At 43.1% G+C, this 15,992-nt stretch overlaps 1 protein-coding gene across 11 annotated transcripts in view; it reads left to right on the forward strand.

Annotated features, from left to right (window-relative positions):
• slmapa (sarcolemma associated protein a) overlaps positions 1-15,992 on the forward strand; it is a 33,810-nt gene that overhangs the window by 12,063 nt on the left and 5,755 nt on the right. For 3 of the 11 annotated variants that reach the window (XM_089009448.1, XM_089009447.1, XM_089009457.1), the window contains exons 2-23: positions 1,876-2,023; positions 2,516-2,588; positions 3,894-3,930; positions 5,290-5,352; positions 5,720-5,815; positions 5,895-5,966; positions 6,168-6,308; positions 6,392-6,529; positions 6,749-6,917; positions 7,213-7,263; positions 7,691-7,846; positions 8,867-8,929; positions 9,464-9,523; positions 9,611-9,676; positions 9,910-9,990; positions 10,080-10,139; positions 10,246-10,371; positions 10,455-10,529; positions 11,777-12,151; positions 13,824-13,941; positions 14,698-14,869; positions 14,948-15,082. In XM_089009448.1, coding sequence (XP_088865574.1) covers positions 1,876-2,023; positions 2,516-2,588; positions 3,894-3,930; positions 5,290-5,352; positions 5,720-5,815; positions 5,895-5,966; positions 6,168-6,308; positions 6,392-6,529; positions 6,749-6,917; positions 7,213-7,263; positions 7,691-7,846; positions 8,867-8,929; positions 9,464-9,523; positions 9,611-9,676; positions 9,910-9,990; positions 10,080-10,139; positions 10,246-10,371; positions 10,455-10,529; positions 11,777-12,151; positions 13,824-13,941; positions 14,698-14,869; positions 14,948-15,082 — 2,475 coding nt within the window. Of the gene's footprint in view, positions 1-1,875; positions 2,024-2,515; positions 2,589-3,043; positions 3,248-3,893; positions 3,931-5,289; positions 5,353-5,719; positions 5,816-5,894; positions 5,967-6,167; positions 6,309-6,391; positions 6,530-6,748; positions 6,918-7,212; positions 7,264-7,690; positions 7,847-8,866; positions 8,930-9,463; positions 9,524-9,610; positions 9,677-9,909; positions 9,991-10,079; positions 10,140-10,245; positions 10,372-10,454; positions 10,530-11,776; positions 12,152-13,823; positions 13,942-14,697; positions 14,870-14,947; positions 15,083-15,992 lie in introns of those variants that run through there. The other 8 variants (XM_089009451.1, XM_089009450.1, XM_089009449.1 and 5 more) reach the window with 7 other exon arrangements.

Here is a 15,992-nt window from a genome sequence, read left to right on the forward strand (position 1 = left end):
CGTCACCTGCCAGGCTAGGCTATGCCTTTTAAAGCCACGGCTCTTCAGAGTCACAGATAGGACATGAAACCGAAGTGCAGCCAACTTGAGCTAACTTTCGCATTGCATGCGTTTGAACTGCCTCTCCATCCACAGTATGGACAGGAGGAGATGAATAGAAAATGGCCGATTGTTTACAATATGAGTATTTGCGAATTAATAACTGTCCGTCTGTGTGCGTGTGTGCGTGCTCGGTACACCTCGTGAAGTTACATGATTTTTTTTCTGATGCATAGTGTGTGTGAGGCTTTGGTGTTTGGAAAGTGCCGAAGTTAGGTCCCTCCTTCCTTGTCTCCAGGTTACCATGGGGACAAGAGGTGTGCATGCATGCATGTGTGTGTGTTGCGGGTGGGCACACTGCGGTCTGATGAATGGTGAGATCAGTGAAACTCTGTGACGCGTCTCCGGTAGATCAACGCGGTCTTGTTTTCAGTCACAATAACAAGATAACGGATGAAACACCCTCACCCTCCCGGGACCACCACCACTATCTGGCGCTTACATCACATCGTGTACCGTGTGGGTTTGTGTGTATTGACTGTACACAAGATTTTGTATGTTGACTTGCCTCTGTATGTGCTCAGCACTCACGCTCAGTCCGTCGCTGTGACTGGCGAGCGGATGAAGGGAGGAATTAATGAGTTGTTGATGTTGTTGTTGATGTCGGTCGGTGTTCTCGACGTTAATGTTCACGTGGTGCCGTCGTTCTCGTCTGAGGAGAGCCGCGGCGGTGTGTGTGCCTTTTGTAACTGCTTCAGCGCGCTGTTTACAGCAACGCTGATTGATGGGGATAAATGCTAACAATGCTGAAAACACAGACGAGTTCCCGCTTGATTGACTTAACCATTGATTAATCAGTTCAAACCTGAATTTGCATCTCTCCTCCTCATTCACATGTGTAGTTTGTTGTCCTAAGACGAAAACACGTTTCCTGTGTGAACATAAGCGACATTACGGCAACCTTCTCAATGCAAAAACTGGCAAGGAAACAGGTTTTAGGGAACATTTTCAGAGACTCCACCCATCCATTTTTCTGAAGTACTTGTCCTCATTAACTCATTCGCTGCCATTTCCGAATTTATTCTGGAATTGAAAATTGTGATGTGTAGCGCCATTCCCGAATTTGTTCAGGTTTTGTTTTTTTCTTGCGGGAAGTACTGCTAAAGCGCTCGTCAGACCTATGGCAATGTTTTTTCCCTTCCGCGAGGAGGAAGCATTTGCCTTTTGTCCATGTTAGCACTTCGTTACAGCTTCAGCTGTTGTTAAAGCGCTATATAAATCAACATGTATTGTATTTTGTACAGCCACCACGATTTCAAGGTCAGTTAACGCGAGATCCATATAACTTAGCAATTAACTCTTATTTCCTGATGAAAGAAGAGAGTCTAAGGTGTCTTACTCTGTACTGAATGTTTTTGTCGTCCTAAAACTCAATATTTTGTGGGTCCTACAATTTGAGTGAAAATGAAACCCTGGCACTGGAGTGGACATATTTTTGCACATCATCCGGCTCTGAATAAGTTAAGGTTATGGATGATTTGGGGTGAGCGGGAGAGCACGCCTGGACTGGCAGCCAATTACGGTCATATATTCTTTATCCTCTGCGTTGAACGACCAATATTCTGCACTGTTCTGGTGAGAGGAGTTCAACAGAAAAGCAATCTGTCTGGGACTGCCTTGATGTGGCCAAACAGCAGCGCAATAGCCACTCAATGTAGTCACGCAAAACCTATTCAATTCTTTTTACCTCAAATTATGTCATTGTTAATTTTCACGCTATTACCGTCACAATTTTGTAATCGGGTCCCCATCAACCATATCTTTTTTTTTTTTCAGTTCTACCTGCAGGATACAAAAAGCAGCAATGGCACCTTTATTAACAGCCAGCGATTGAGTCGGGGCACTGAGGAGAGTCCTCCCTGCGAGGTCCTCTCGGGCGACATCATCCAGTTTGGTGTTGACGTCACAGAGAACACGCGGAAAGGTAAGCGCATGTGTCACCGCTAAAAAATGTAACATTAGATTTGGCTGACGGTGAGAGGAAACGTTTGCTCTTTTGGAGTAGAGCTAATTGACCTGACCTCGCTCGCCTTGATGTGCTGATGCAAACTGGCAGCATTTGAATCATCAGACTTGAGATTTCCCTGAAGCACACCCTGTGGCTTACCTCAAAGTTCACACACACATGTGCACGATACGGACATTTGGGTCAGATTTTCAGCTCCACTACCAAACCTTTCAAATTAAAGCTGCAATGATAATTAATCTGCCATGAGTTTGACCCCATTCTCCGTAGATCTTAAAATCATTTCAATATGGACTTTGCTGTGGTCACAACCGCAAAGAAAGCTATCTTGAAGGTCACATGGAAACGGGAATTAAAATGGATGCATATTTTGGGAAAACGGGAGTCCATATTTCAACGCAGAACCTCAAAGCCGTTTTTTAAAATGGTGTTGCTGTTGTGTGTCTCTAGTCACACATGGCTGCATCGTGTCAACAATCAAACTCTTCTTGCCCGATGGGATGGAGGCACGCCGACGAAGCGAGTGAGTTTCAAACCCGAATCCATGAATCCTTGACATGTCTCAGAATGTTTTTTTCACATCTGTAAAGAGAAGTCTATATTCTTGGATTTTTTTTTACCATTTTTGAAAACAAATTATATAAAAATAGCTCATCAGGACAAATTATTGTCGGATTAAATCGATTAATCACCCATCCCTGTTAAACACGTATTGATGTAAAAAGTAACAAAATATCAGTCTAACAAGAACAACATTTTTTTTTCTGATCAGGTGCCTTGTTTTGAGTTGTGCCCCCAAACCCAACCCTTTCACCCCCAGCGATTAGTACTTAATATGTGTAGAGTCCACTGGAGGCACTCTTGATGAGTTATTTGGTCTCCTTCAACCCTCACTGCCCACCAAGTCAGTTTTAGTCGTGAGGTGCGCTTGTTTCTTTGCACTGCTCATCTAGATGGGGTGGAGCTAGCACAAGTTCACGGAAGACCATTTTACACTCGGTAGATGATCTTCAGAGGGTGTAAAGAGAGAAAGTTTGTTGAGTGAGGAATTGGTTTCTCAGAAAATCGAGTAAAGAATCTCAGCGAATCGATCTGACGTAGATAGAGAGCGTGAAGTTTGAACCCTGCACCACATCTGTTCACTATCCACCATTCGCCTAACGCAGCAAGAAGACAAGACGGGTAAACCAGCACGTCACAGACTTTTATTTCACTCTTACTTTGTGTTGCTTATGTTCAAGTGCTGTATCTGTTCTCCAACAGAGCAAACCCGACAGTTTATAAAGTTGATTTTGTTATACAGTCTTTAACACCTGACATAATTCTGTCGCCTTATCCAACCGCTACTGGCGTTAAAACGTAAATCCAATTTCACATAAGGTGAGCCGGAGAGCGGATTGTTGTGTTTCCTCATAGTTGTTTCTGGTGCTGTTTGCTCCGGGTTACATATTAACAGACACCTCTTGTGTTGCGCAGCGTCACCTTTTCCCTCTCCCGACACGACTCGACCTTATTATCACCTACTTTTAGGCTACCGTCATATCGCTCCAAAGTTATTTATAATGATTATTTTTTTATCACAATGATTCATCATGTGAGACAAACCCTCTGTATTTTTTAACCACATTACTGTCCGACAAGCAATGCAGAGTGCAGATGGAAATTAGCCAATGGCATATTTATTTATTTTTATGCACTCTTCCACTCTTTTCCTCCCAGCTCGCGGTTATCACATATACATTGACAGTATTTCTACACTGAGTGACTGGTAGATTGCTTATGTTCTCCTCCATTTTGTTTTCACCAAGTGTGCTCTTCTTTTTTGCAGTGTCATCGAGGCTCCGCTGCCTCTGCCCGTAGACAAGGTAAAGGACGCAATGTGCTTGTAGTGTCCTATTGTGCTGCCACACACCTGACCATGATTTTTTTCACTCACTTTTGTGTATGTGTCTCTGCCTCACTGATGCAAATACACACACATACACACACACTGTGTGTGGAGTGGTCATCTGATGTGAGGAATGTGTGGATTGCTGCCAGTCTCTCCCGCTACATAGTTTCAAGAGTGGGTTGAGTGAGAGTGTCCATGTCCTCTCAACGGTGGTGTAAAACTTACCATGAAAAGTTGAGGTCTTCTTCTCTGTGTCTCCCAAAACCATCAGATCAATAGGGCCCCAGCTTAACCTGTCTGAGTAATGTAGAATGTGTGACGACAGTTGAACCACTTCTGCAGTGTAATTAAGTTCTCACAACCATGCCCAATTTCAAAGCAGACTGTTTCACCTTTGTCCCTGGATCAAAGTCCTCCTACAAAGGTGGGCCATAATACAATTAAGTTAGCATAATCATGAGGATGCAATAGTTTTTTTTTCTTCACATTTTCCCCTTTGAGTCTGTGTAAGCTCTCAGTCATACAGGAGTCCTTCCCTTAACCGTAATGGTGGGGTGATGTTCAATTTGGATCGTTCGTACAAGACACTGTTTAGGCAACATAGGATTAGTCATGCTGATGAGGTGATACCAGGGCCAATTGGGCAATCAGGAGAGTTGTCAGTCAGAACAATAGAACCTATCAGTGGAGCTGCAGGGATTAGTCCTCTGCTCCCCCCAACCTGAGAGCAGGGACCTATCATAGCAGTGTCCGGCACCGCCATGTCTGGACAGTAGGGATATATATATATATATAGGGCCTATACTACCAGTAAGACTTTAGTTCGCTGAAGAAGCATCTTGGATAAGGAGCGAAACGTCCGACACCTTCAAAGAAGTACAGATGACAGCTGAAGAAACCTTTTCATCGATTTCTCTTTTGAGGTTAAATCTTCTTCTTTTCCTTTCGGCTTTTCCCTTCAAGGGGTCGCTACAGCAAATCAGTGTCCTCCATCTTGAGAGGTTTGATCCGCATGTTTGTTTTGGCCAAGCTTTTACGTCGGATGCCCTTCCTGACACAACCCTCTGTATTTGTCCGGGCTTGGGACCGGCACAAAACGACTTATGTCCCTTTGTGGCTACAGAACAAGCAACTCGCTCAGTAAAAGGCTCCCAAACACAAAATGGTCATCGGCGCAGCAACATTCAAAAACCCTTTAAGGTTAAATGGGACCTAGATATTAAGTAATGAAAAGCCCAAATGATGAATGAGTGAGAATGCCTGTATCCCCTTGAAAATGTATTTTCGTTTTAAACTGTGTGCGTTTTGTGTGTGCGCGTTGTGTGTTTTCTAGGTTGCAGCCAACACTTCCAGCATGTATTCTCAGGAACTGTTCCAGCTCTCCCAGTATTTACAGGTATCACAGCGACACCCACTGGTCGCCGCTTGAAATTACACCTCATAGCCAATGAGCCTCTTCCATCTCGTCCAATTTGAGAAAAACGAGATGTAGTATTCACGATTATTCTATAATAATAATAATAATAATAATAATAATAATAATAATAATAATAATCATAATAATCATAATAATCATCAGAATACAAAAATTATTAATAATAATCCCCCAAAATATAATAATACAAACATTATTAATAATTACATTATTTATTTTTAAAAAACAGATTACTGGATACGAAAGGTATTCAAATCACTTCGAATTTAGCAGGTTTTTGGGGGGAGTGAACTGAGAGTGTGGTATTCTGGTTCTGTCTCTGCAACAGGAGGCCTTACACCGAGAGCAGATGCTGGAGCAGAAGCTTGCCACGCTGCAGCGTCTGCTCTCCACAACTCAGGAGGCCTCAGAGAGCAGTTGGCAGGTAGGAAAAACATCATCTGATGGATGGATGAATGGAAGCAAGCATCGATGGATTAACCCAAATATTATTCCTTTGTCAGGCTCTGATTGACGAAGACCGTCTGTTGTCTAGACTAGAGGTGATGGGCAGTCAGCTGCAGGCCTACTCCAAGGTGAAAAGATGCTTACAGACTCTTGCTTCCACCTTCCCTCTCTCTGTCAATCTCCCCCTCTCTCTTTCTTTTTCTCTCTCCCTCTCTCTATCTCTCTACCTCCCCTTCTCAGTCTCTCTGTCTCTGGAATGGTGGGTCCACATTGTCACCTCATGCGTACATAACTATTAACCAAAGTGTATTTTCGGTGTATGCTATCAGTCCCAAACGGAGGACGGCATTCGTAAGGAATTACTGGCCCTACAGGAAGACAAACACAACTACGAGACCACTGCGAAGGAGTCTCTCCGGCGGGTCCTGCAGGAAAAGATCGAGGTGGTCAGGAAGCTGTCGGAGGTGGAGGTGCGACCTGCAATCCGCTCAGTGACGGCACACAGTCCCAAAGCTAGCTCTTTAAAGTAATTTCTCACCGCCCCGTCCCGCAGCGCTCCCTCAGCAATACGGAGGACGAGTGCACTCACATGAAGGAAATGTCTGAGCGGGGCCAGGAGGAGCTGGGGGAGCTGGCCAATAAGTACAACGTTGCCATTAATGAGATCAAAGAGCTCACGGACAAAATCAAGGTGAGGCCATTTCACGGTTTCATAAGTATGAAAACAGACCAGATGTAGTCCTCCCTGAAATTGCTCCGATTGCTTCAAAATGCTAATGCTAGCCTCTCAACTGGAGCACGAAATAGGGAGCCCGTGATTGTTCTGGTCTCTCTCCGTTGGCTACTCATTCACTTGCAAGTGGTATGCTCTTTAAACAATTTTGACAAATAGACGAATTCCCTCTGGCAGGCAGCGGAAGGCCGCCAAGAGGAGCTGACTCAGCAGGGGGCGTCGGAGAAGAGGGAGCTGGAGTTGCGCATCGAGGAGATGGAGGAGAAGGAGCAAGTTCTCCAGGCCCGCATCGAGGCGCTGCAGGCTGACAACGACTTCACCAACGAGAGGCTCGCTGCCCTGCAGGGTACTCGCCTCAAAATTATAGCTCTATATTTTTGGGGGAAAATAGTATGACATGATTGACCACTTCGAGAAGGGTCTCGATAATTTTTTATCATCAGGCGCTCACTTCAAAAGGTAAATTGGTCGCATTTTTAGGTAAAACCCACTCAAGCAATAACCCAGAAACAAAACACGGACAGTAGCCTGTTAAAAAAAATCCTGTTCAAAACCGGTGCATTCAGAAAAGGCCACTGCCACCGAATGCGCCTCGGATTAAGTGAGTCAATGCCTCTTTTCCATGCCGTTGTTGTCCACAGTGCGCTTAGAGCAGCTTCAGGAGAAAAGCGTAAAGGAAAACAACAGTCTGGGTGAGTCCACGTGTCATTTCTCTGGCCACTCTGCTTACCTTGCATGTCCTGCATGACAACCGCCCATGTGCCCCAAATTCCATTTCGGATTGCCTGCTGGTCCGTCTTTCTTCATCTGTGTGATGCTACCCGTGACTTCTTGTTCTTCCTGTTCTTCACGGTTCAAGTGGCACAACTTGGGGAAAAAGCTGAATTGGGTTTATTTGTTTCAAGAATTACCGGAAAGGTTGTGCGGGTTCTCTGTACGACGCAATTCTCGTTTCTGGGTGGACTTTTCAAATGCTTCTTGGGTGGCGTCTGGTGTATAAACGAGCTCACGGGAATGCTCATGGTGCTCGGCCCGCTACGCCGACACTCCTCACTTGGCCGTTACCTGGTGAAGGGCCCCTCTGCAAATCGCCGTTTGTGTGATGTGGTCACGTGACAGATGAAGACGAAGCCTCCCCTGAAGCGGTGGCTCCCTCAGACGACCTGCCCTTTGAAGACCAGCCCAACCGGGAGCCGCGTGAGAGCCGCGTGGAAGAGGAAGATGAGGATGACGAAGATACAGACACTGACGATGGAGCAGTTGGAGATGTGGATGGTAGCGGTGGTTTTATGATGATATGCTTCATTCCACTTGTGCGTTTAGATAATCCTGCGGTACATATCCAATTGTTATTCCTTTTCCAAAATGGTTGAATGATCTTCCCTTACGAGCCTGGTCACGGAACAAATTACACTTCGAATATGTGTCCAATCCATTGCCAGGGTTTTTTGTCATTTTCTCTGAAGTTGCAGGGCCGGCAGAATATTGAGTTTTAGGACTACATAAACATTCATGCGGCGTAAGAAACCTGACACGCTCTTCTTTCATGAGAAAAAAAAAGTTTATTTCGAGCTTACTTGGTTAAAGAGTCATCTGCATTGAAAGTGGGGGCGGCTGTACAAAAGGTAAATGCTGCCCCCTCGTGGGAGGGAAAAACATTGCCAGAGGTCTGACCAAAGCTTTAAACGGAAGCAAAGAAAAACAAATCCCAAACGAATTCGGGTATGGTGTTCCACGTCATGCTTTTCAATTCCCGAATAAATTCAGGAATGGCATTAAATGAAAGCTGAAAGGAGAAGAAGAATCGTTATTGTTATAAAAAAAAAACTATAATACTGGGTACAGTACGACCGTCAACATAAAGTAGACACAACATAGTGGAGTGACTTCCTGTCAGTATACCGGGGAAGCGAGAAATGAGACAAAATGGCGTGAAATGTGGCGGGCTCGGTACTTTGAACATCCGCAGTTAACATCAACGTCCGCATTGTGGGGTGACAATGCATTTACCTCCAACGGTGTTGTAGTTTTGCTTGGCAATTGACAGTTTGTATTTGGTTTTGTCACTTGAGCTGTCTTTCTGTCTGCGCCCGGTCCATCCACTTCCCGTTTCGCATCTCCTGATGTTCCAACTTCTTTCCGCTCTGACTTTCTGTGGCGCTCGGCTTGAGTGTTTGTCTTTTGAAAATGGTCGCCCGTTGTCTCATTATCGGGCTTTTTGTGTCGCACGAGCTTCTGTCTTGAGAGGAGACGCCAAGTGACCCAAATAATTCCGGTCTCTTGTGTTTCTGTCAGACAACTGTCACATTAACAGTGGAGGAGACACCACTCGAATTCAACAGTTGATCGAGTGTCCGCGTGAGTACAAATACATCTTCACGCTCATTGTCATCTTCATACGCTCATCTTCATCATCATCATCCTTCTACCTCTTTTGAGGTCCCTGGAACCCTCATCATCTTTCTTTGGTCTTTCTTTTCCCTCGGATTCATCTTCATCTGTATTGGAAGTCCACATTGGAGCATGTACATAGGTTGATTGAGTGTTTGTGGGGAATTTCCTTTGCATGCTCATCTGTCCATTTTTTTCTGGTCTCATAGTATTTAAAAAATCTTGGATTGGTATTTATTTTTATTCTCCCCTAATTTTTTTATCTGGTGGGTTTTCATCAGTTTTGGTGAGGAAGAAATTGGAACCCCATTTCTTTTCTTTTACAATAAAACAAAAGACCTCTAATTAAAAGGTTACTCTTGTGAGAAGGAGAAATAAAAAAAAACAATTAAACCATTAATTTACTGCGCCACTTATTGAAGAAAAATACGAATTAGTATTTGGGATGATGAGAACGTGACTGACCGTTACTTGCGTACATTGTATCCATTGTCTCTGCAGCAGTGAAGCAGCTCAAAGAAGCGGTCAGTTCGTCCATCCACAAGCTGGCCAACTTTGATGGTGAGATTTTTTTCAAGATTAATGATTGTTTTTAGGGATTGCACCATTGCTGCTACACACCATCCGTTTTGTGCGTGTGTCTCTTAGATGCCCACCTACAGAACAACCAAACAGCAGGAGACGGCATTCTGACCAGCCCGGATCAACTCAAAAGTAAACATTGTTGTCCCCAAAATCACATAGTTAGATGATGCCAGTGTATCGTTAGTAAATTGTTGGATTAAATAACATTTTTCATGTTGATTACCCTTAAAATTTGCCATATTTGGGCATCTTCGGATACGACGTCAGTCCATTTCAGAACAGAGAACTGACCCCGCCCAAAAGGTGGGAAAATGCAAGTATAGTATTTACAGGCAGTGTTAAAAGTGTGTGTTTTTGTGTAGGAAACCAGATGGATGCCAAAGAATCAGACATGTCGGATACGCTGAGCCCGAGCAAAGACCGCAGCAGTGACGACACGTCAGGTCTGCCAAACTACCTCAATCCACATCATACTGCAAACTTGTTTTTTGTGGGTGCTGGGGAAAAAAAGATAATATAAACTTTGTTCCAGACGGCAATATGGATGATCAAGAGCTCAACGAACCTCTCAATAGAGTCTCTCTGCTCCAAGGTAGCAATGGCAACATGCACCATTTGTAATTATTCAAGTAATCATAGTATTAATGTGGTACAAATTAGTTGTAAAGTAAAATTTGGGTTGACCCTTTTTTTTGTAGATGAGTTGCATCGGGCCGGCTTGGAGCCCGGCGATACGGAGCAAGTCATCCACCACCTACACAGGGAACTTCTAGAGGCCCAGGAATTAGCCAATACTGGCAAACAGAAATGTCTTGAGCTTCAAGGTGAACAAATAAATGATAATCATCAGAATCTGTATTCTAGCTTCGTCAAAATAATGATTTGTGCATGTGTTCATTGTGTGTAGCTCTGCTAGAGGAGGAGAGGAGGAATAATTCCAAACAGACTGCGGAGTCGACGAAACAGATCCAGTACCTACAAAGTTCGTATTGGCACACGGTCCACCTTGTTAGGGTGAAAATAGCATTGTGGGGAAATAATGGACATACAAACCATTCCCAATTTACTGTCACACAAGTAGAGATGAAACGGTACGTAAATGTCACGTAACGATGGGAGTGACTACGGTGAAGTAAATATTTGATTACCTAACTTAAAAAAAGGACAAATATGGGGAAAATTTTATATTATGTGAAAAATGCAAATTTGTAGAATATCCAAACTTCTTCTTTTTCTTTCGGCTTTTCCCTTCAGGCGTTGCCACAGCGAATCAATGTACTCCATCTAACCCGGTTTTGTGCATCCTCTTCTCTCGCACCAGCTACCTTCACGTCCAAACTAACAACATATTACAAAAGTGTATGAATTAGACATTATTTAAATAGTATTTCAATTTGTTAATACACAGCAAGTGTTGAAAATGTGTTATGTGAAAATGTTATGATAGGCAAAATACAAAAAGCAATATTGAAAAAATAAACAATCTGTCCTACTAAATTTGAGATGAGTTGAAGAATAAAAATTGGGGGGGGGGCGAAATCAATGTACTCCATCTAACCCGGTTTTGTGCATCCTCTTCTCTCGCACCAGCTACCTTCACGTCCAAACTAACAACATATTACAAAAGTGTATGAATTAGACATTATTTAAATAGTATTTAAATTTGTTAATACACAGCAAGTGTTGAAAATGTGTTATGTGAAAATGTTATGATAGGCAAAATACAAAAAGCAATATTGAAAAAATAAACAATCTGTCCTACTAAATTTGAGATGAGTTGAAGAATAAAAATTGGGGGGGGGGGGGAATCTGAACGAAATCTGCAACATTTTCCAAAATATTAAATGTATGAAGGTAAAAATAAGAATATTACAGGTAACTTGAAAACATGAAGATAAATAGATGAAGTATGAGGAAGATATAACAATACTAAGTGAAAATATGACATGAAAAATAAGAAAATATTAGAAGAAAATACAAAACATGAGGTGTAAAATACAAAATATTACACACATTGAAATATTTAACAAAAACACAATCATATTGGATTTAAAATACTCAAATATTAAGAAATAAATGCAAAAACATTCTAAAATAAAATCATCCATGTTCCAAGCTGAGAAAGTTTAGTTCCACGGTTTGCTTCTTCCCTTTTTTGTCTGCTGTTGCTCTCCGTAAAACGAGACTTGGGGTTAAATTACTGTTTTGTTTGTTTGGTGCATTACATAGCTCAGCTTGGGAAGCTGCAGGTCGACATGGAGGCTCTGAGAGAGCAGAGGGAGAACACCATTTGTAGCACCAGAGAGGATCTCTACTCCGCCCAAGAAGAGGTAAGGCACCGCGTCACGCCTCCTCACAAAACAATTCACGCCCCTTGTGCGTCCTTCTATCCATCACAGATCCTCGTCCTGCGGCACGCAGCCGAGACGGCTACGGCCGAGCGGGAGCGGGACATCGCCGCTCTGCAGGTGGACCTGGGCAACGTCCGCAGCGAGCTGGAGCGCTGGAAGAGCGCGGCCTCCAAGTACGAGGAGGAGATCAGCCGGCTGCAGGAAGACTTTGCACAGCAGCAGCTGCAACGCAACAGCGCCAGTCAGCTGCAAGGTATGCGACAATCAAGTGTAAAAATAGGGAATTAAGCTATATCAATCAGTCATTCCCAACTTCCGTGCCATGGTACAAGTGTGCTGTAAAAAATATTTCCACACAAGTGAGTTTCACATTTACGCCACTTGCTGAACCACGCACATTACATCTTCGTTACTTCGTTACTAGAGTTACTTCATCTTTATTGATTTTATGGAGTTTCTTGTTCCACAAGGGGACACAGGCCATTGTCTTATTGTTCCGGTACGAAGCCCGGATAAATACAGAGGGTTGTGTCACGAAGGGCATCCGACGTAAAAGCTTGCCAAAACAAACATGCGAATCAAACTTCTGAAGAAGTAGGACACTGTTTCGCTGTGGCGTCCCCTTGAAGGGAAAAGCCGAAAGGAAGAGAAGAATCTGAAGCACGCACATTATGAATCAAGTCAATTTGTAGGGAACTCAAGCGTTTCGTTCTTCCTTTATCTGACGTTTCGTCTTCAAAATAGGTGGCCAAAAAGTGCCTAATTCAAATTAAAGCGCACTAATAAACTCACCACTAGAGGGTGGTAGAACACATTGAAAAATACAATACAATATAATACAGTACCATGCAGTACAGTACGTCTTGATTCATATAGCGCGTTTCACAACGGCTGAAGTAACCCGGCCTAATCACCATGTACCGTATTTTCCGGTGTATAAAGCGCATCGTCAACGAATAGTGTATTTTTAACCTTTTTCCATATATAAGGCGCACTGGACTCTAAGGCGCACCTTATAATGAATGAAAAAAGTTTTCCAAATATAATATAGAAATATATCAAGCTTATAGACCGGAAAATACGGTACTATTAGTATGATGACATGATTATGACTATCCAGCTAATTTTAAGATGGCAAATTTGCCATTAGCGTTACATAGAACACATTAAGCAACATGTAGACAGATACTCATCGGCATATTATTTATCCCATGCAAAAATAGTCAAGTACTACTGCGGCTTACTGAGCAGTTGTGACCGTCTCCTTCCTGACTATCGATACATCTGTACTGTCCCATCCGTCCCTGCTTCGGTGGCCAAGGGATGCACAACACCAACAAACACAATGTCCACTCAGCTGAAAAACAAACAAAAAAATGCATTATACTTAACATTCTATCTTGTTTTTCTTATTTTAGTCCAGTACATAATTATTTATTCTGTTTTCCTTTTCCAAACAAAAAAAACATTAGATATTTTTTAGAGGAGGAAATAAATTACATGTAATCCCACTTCGTTTTGATCGGGAAAGATGAATTGAAATCTGTTAAGTGCGGAGTTCTGGGTGCTATCTCAGAAAGAATGAAAGTGATTAATTAATGAATTCATAATTCAGAAATTATTTGATTGATTAATTAATTAGTGAGTATGTGAGTCAAGAGACCCAAAATTTTGGGTGTTGATATAAAATACATATCCCCAAAAGAATTGAACAATCGTTTGTTGCCGCATTCACAAGTCAAGGTATCAATGTTTACATGATGTGGGTATCGTGTTTGGGTGGGCTACCATGACAATTTTCTCATGTGAAAGAAAATAAGTGCCGACCAATATTGTGTGTGTGTGTGTGTGTGTGTGTGTGTGTGTGTGTGTGTGTGTGTGTGCGTGTGCGTGTCTAAAATGTGTCTTGCTTCGCTTCGTCCTAGTGGAATGTGCGACACTCCAGCAGCGGTGTGCGTCTTTGCAGCAGGACTGTGACAACCTGAGGGAGGAGAGGACAACTCTTACGGACAAACTTCACCGCCTGGAGGCCGAACTCTGCAGGTACGAATGTTCAATCACCAAATTAACTTGCGTTCAGGGACCAAGACGCTCAAAACAAAGCCCAAAAATTGCCAGTACCGTAATTTCCAGTGTATCAGGCGGTGTACCCAAAATCCTTGATTTCCTTCAAACGATGACCCTGCGACTTATACGCAGGTGCGCCTTATATGTCAAGTCATATTGTTCTACAATAGGTCTGGCAACTACTGTCAGCAGCCACTGACTCCATTTCCCCCTGAAGTCGTGCATAACTTCCGCCTCTACTGTAGTGCCTTATCATGTGGTGTGCCTTATATTTGGAAAACTTTTATATATTTATATATTATATTTTGAAAGCTTTTTTCATTCATTGAAGGTGCGCCTTATAGTCCGGTGTGCCTGATTTAGATATGGAAAAAGTTTGAAAAAGCACCATTCATTGGAGGTGCACCTTATATTCCGGTGTGCCTTATACACCTGAAAATACGGTAGTTGATGACACTTTAACCCCCCCCCCCCCCCCCTTCTTAAAATTCTATTTTACAATCACCCATGCGAAAATCAAATGTGTGGTCAGTTAAAGATGTTTTTAATTTATTTTTTGTTTTTTTTTGTGATATTTTATGCAACTGCATTTGGGGTTAGCTATGATTCCCCCCCCCCCCCCACCCCGGTTGTTTTGGTCCCCTATTCTTCTTTTAGCAACATAAAGGCCCCAGAAAATGTTTTGTAAAAACTTGATTGAACTAATGTGTACTTTTTTGTGTCTGTCTGCAGCACTAGGGCCCAGAGTCTGGTCCTCAGCAACAATCTGGAGTCCCTAGAAAAACGGGAAGAGGTTTTACAGGGCGAGCTGGGCTCTTTGGAAAACCGGCACCTGCAGGACGAGAGCCGGCTGAAGAACCAACTGGACCAGGCCCACGACCGCACTGACTCTCTGCAGAAAGAGGTACGGTACACGCCTGCTATGTCAAGCCTCAACTTGGACAGGACACGTTTACGAGAGGATGGGGTGTGTGTGTCGCAGTACGAAGACATGCAGTTGCAGTTGTCGGACCTCCGTCAGCGCTACGAGAGAACGGAGCAGGAGAAGATCAACATCCATCAGGAGCTCGATCAGTGCAGGAGCAACCTGAAGCTGCTGCAGGACAAGAACGGCTCTGTGAGGGAACACACGCACGCACGCACGCGGACACCTGCAGCGCAGGTGCCAATGGGGAAAGAAAAGCCATCATTCGCAGCTGTCTTTTGTTTATTTATTTTTGTTTTGCTTATTGATGTTTCCATGCTCTTTATGTTGTTCATTTGCAGCAGGAACATCGGGTTGCGTGTGTGTGTGTCTTTGTTTGTTTGTGTGAACGTGTTTGTGTCGCACCAGTGGGCATAAATGTGGTACCTCTGAAGGAAACACTAGTTCAATATAACAAATAGTCCCTTGCGATTATGATTTATTAAATTGTAGGAAACATCATCCATGATGTACATTATAAATAATAAGATGGATATGTGGAATAATAGATTCAACAATCTGTTGAAAAGGGTTAAACAATGAATTGTTACTTACTGAAGTAAAAAAGTGAAAAATTGGGGGGAAGGAAACATGCCACCCAAAAAAATGTAAAAAGAAAAATAATCAGACAAACACTCAAAAATTGAGCAAAAACGGACTTTGGCCAAAAGTAAACTGGGATAGAGTTTTGAACTTAAAAATTTGGAGGTACCACAGACGTCAAAAACCACAAACCCAATCACACGTAACAATAATCATGACCGCTGCCGCCAATTGATCAAAGCGCTACAAACACACACACACACACACGCACGCACGCACACACACACACACACAAACAGCAATCGTAAGTAGCATGTTAGCCAAGGTGACGTGTTGCTACCTCACGGCTTCCCCTCAGCTGATGTAAAGCAGACGCTAGTTTAAAGCCCCACACCCTCAACCAATCCCCGTCCCCTGCTTCAGCTTCCTCCTCTTCAGACCCCACAACAGGATGTTTAGCTCAAATAAACACAATCACGCGGCCAAATAAACAAACGGCTCTCACACTGACATCATTTCT

This window comes from Hippocampus bargibanti, linkage group LG12, assembly GCF_051943395.1.
Source record: "Hippocampus bargibanti isolate YZ-2025 linkage group LG12, ASM5194339v1, whole genome shotgun sequence".
In the NCBI taxonomy this organism is placed as follows: Eukaryota; Metazoa; Chordata; class Actinopteri; order Syngnathiformes; family Syngnathidae; genus Hippocampus; species Hippocampus bargibanti.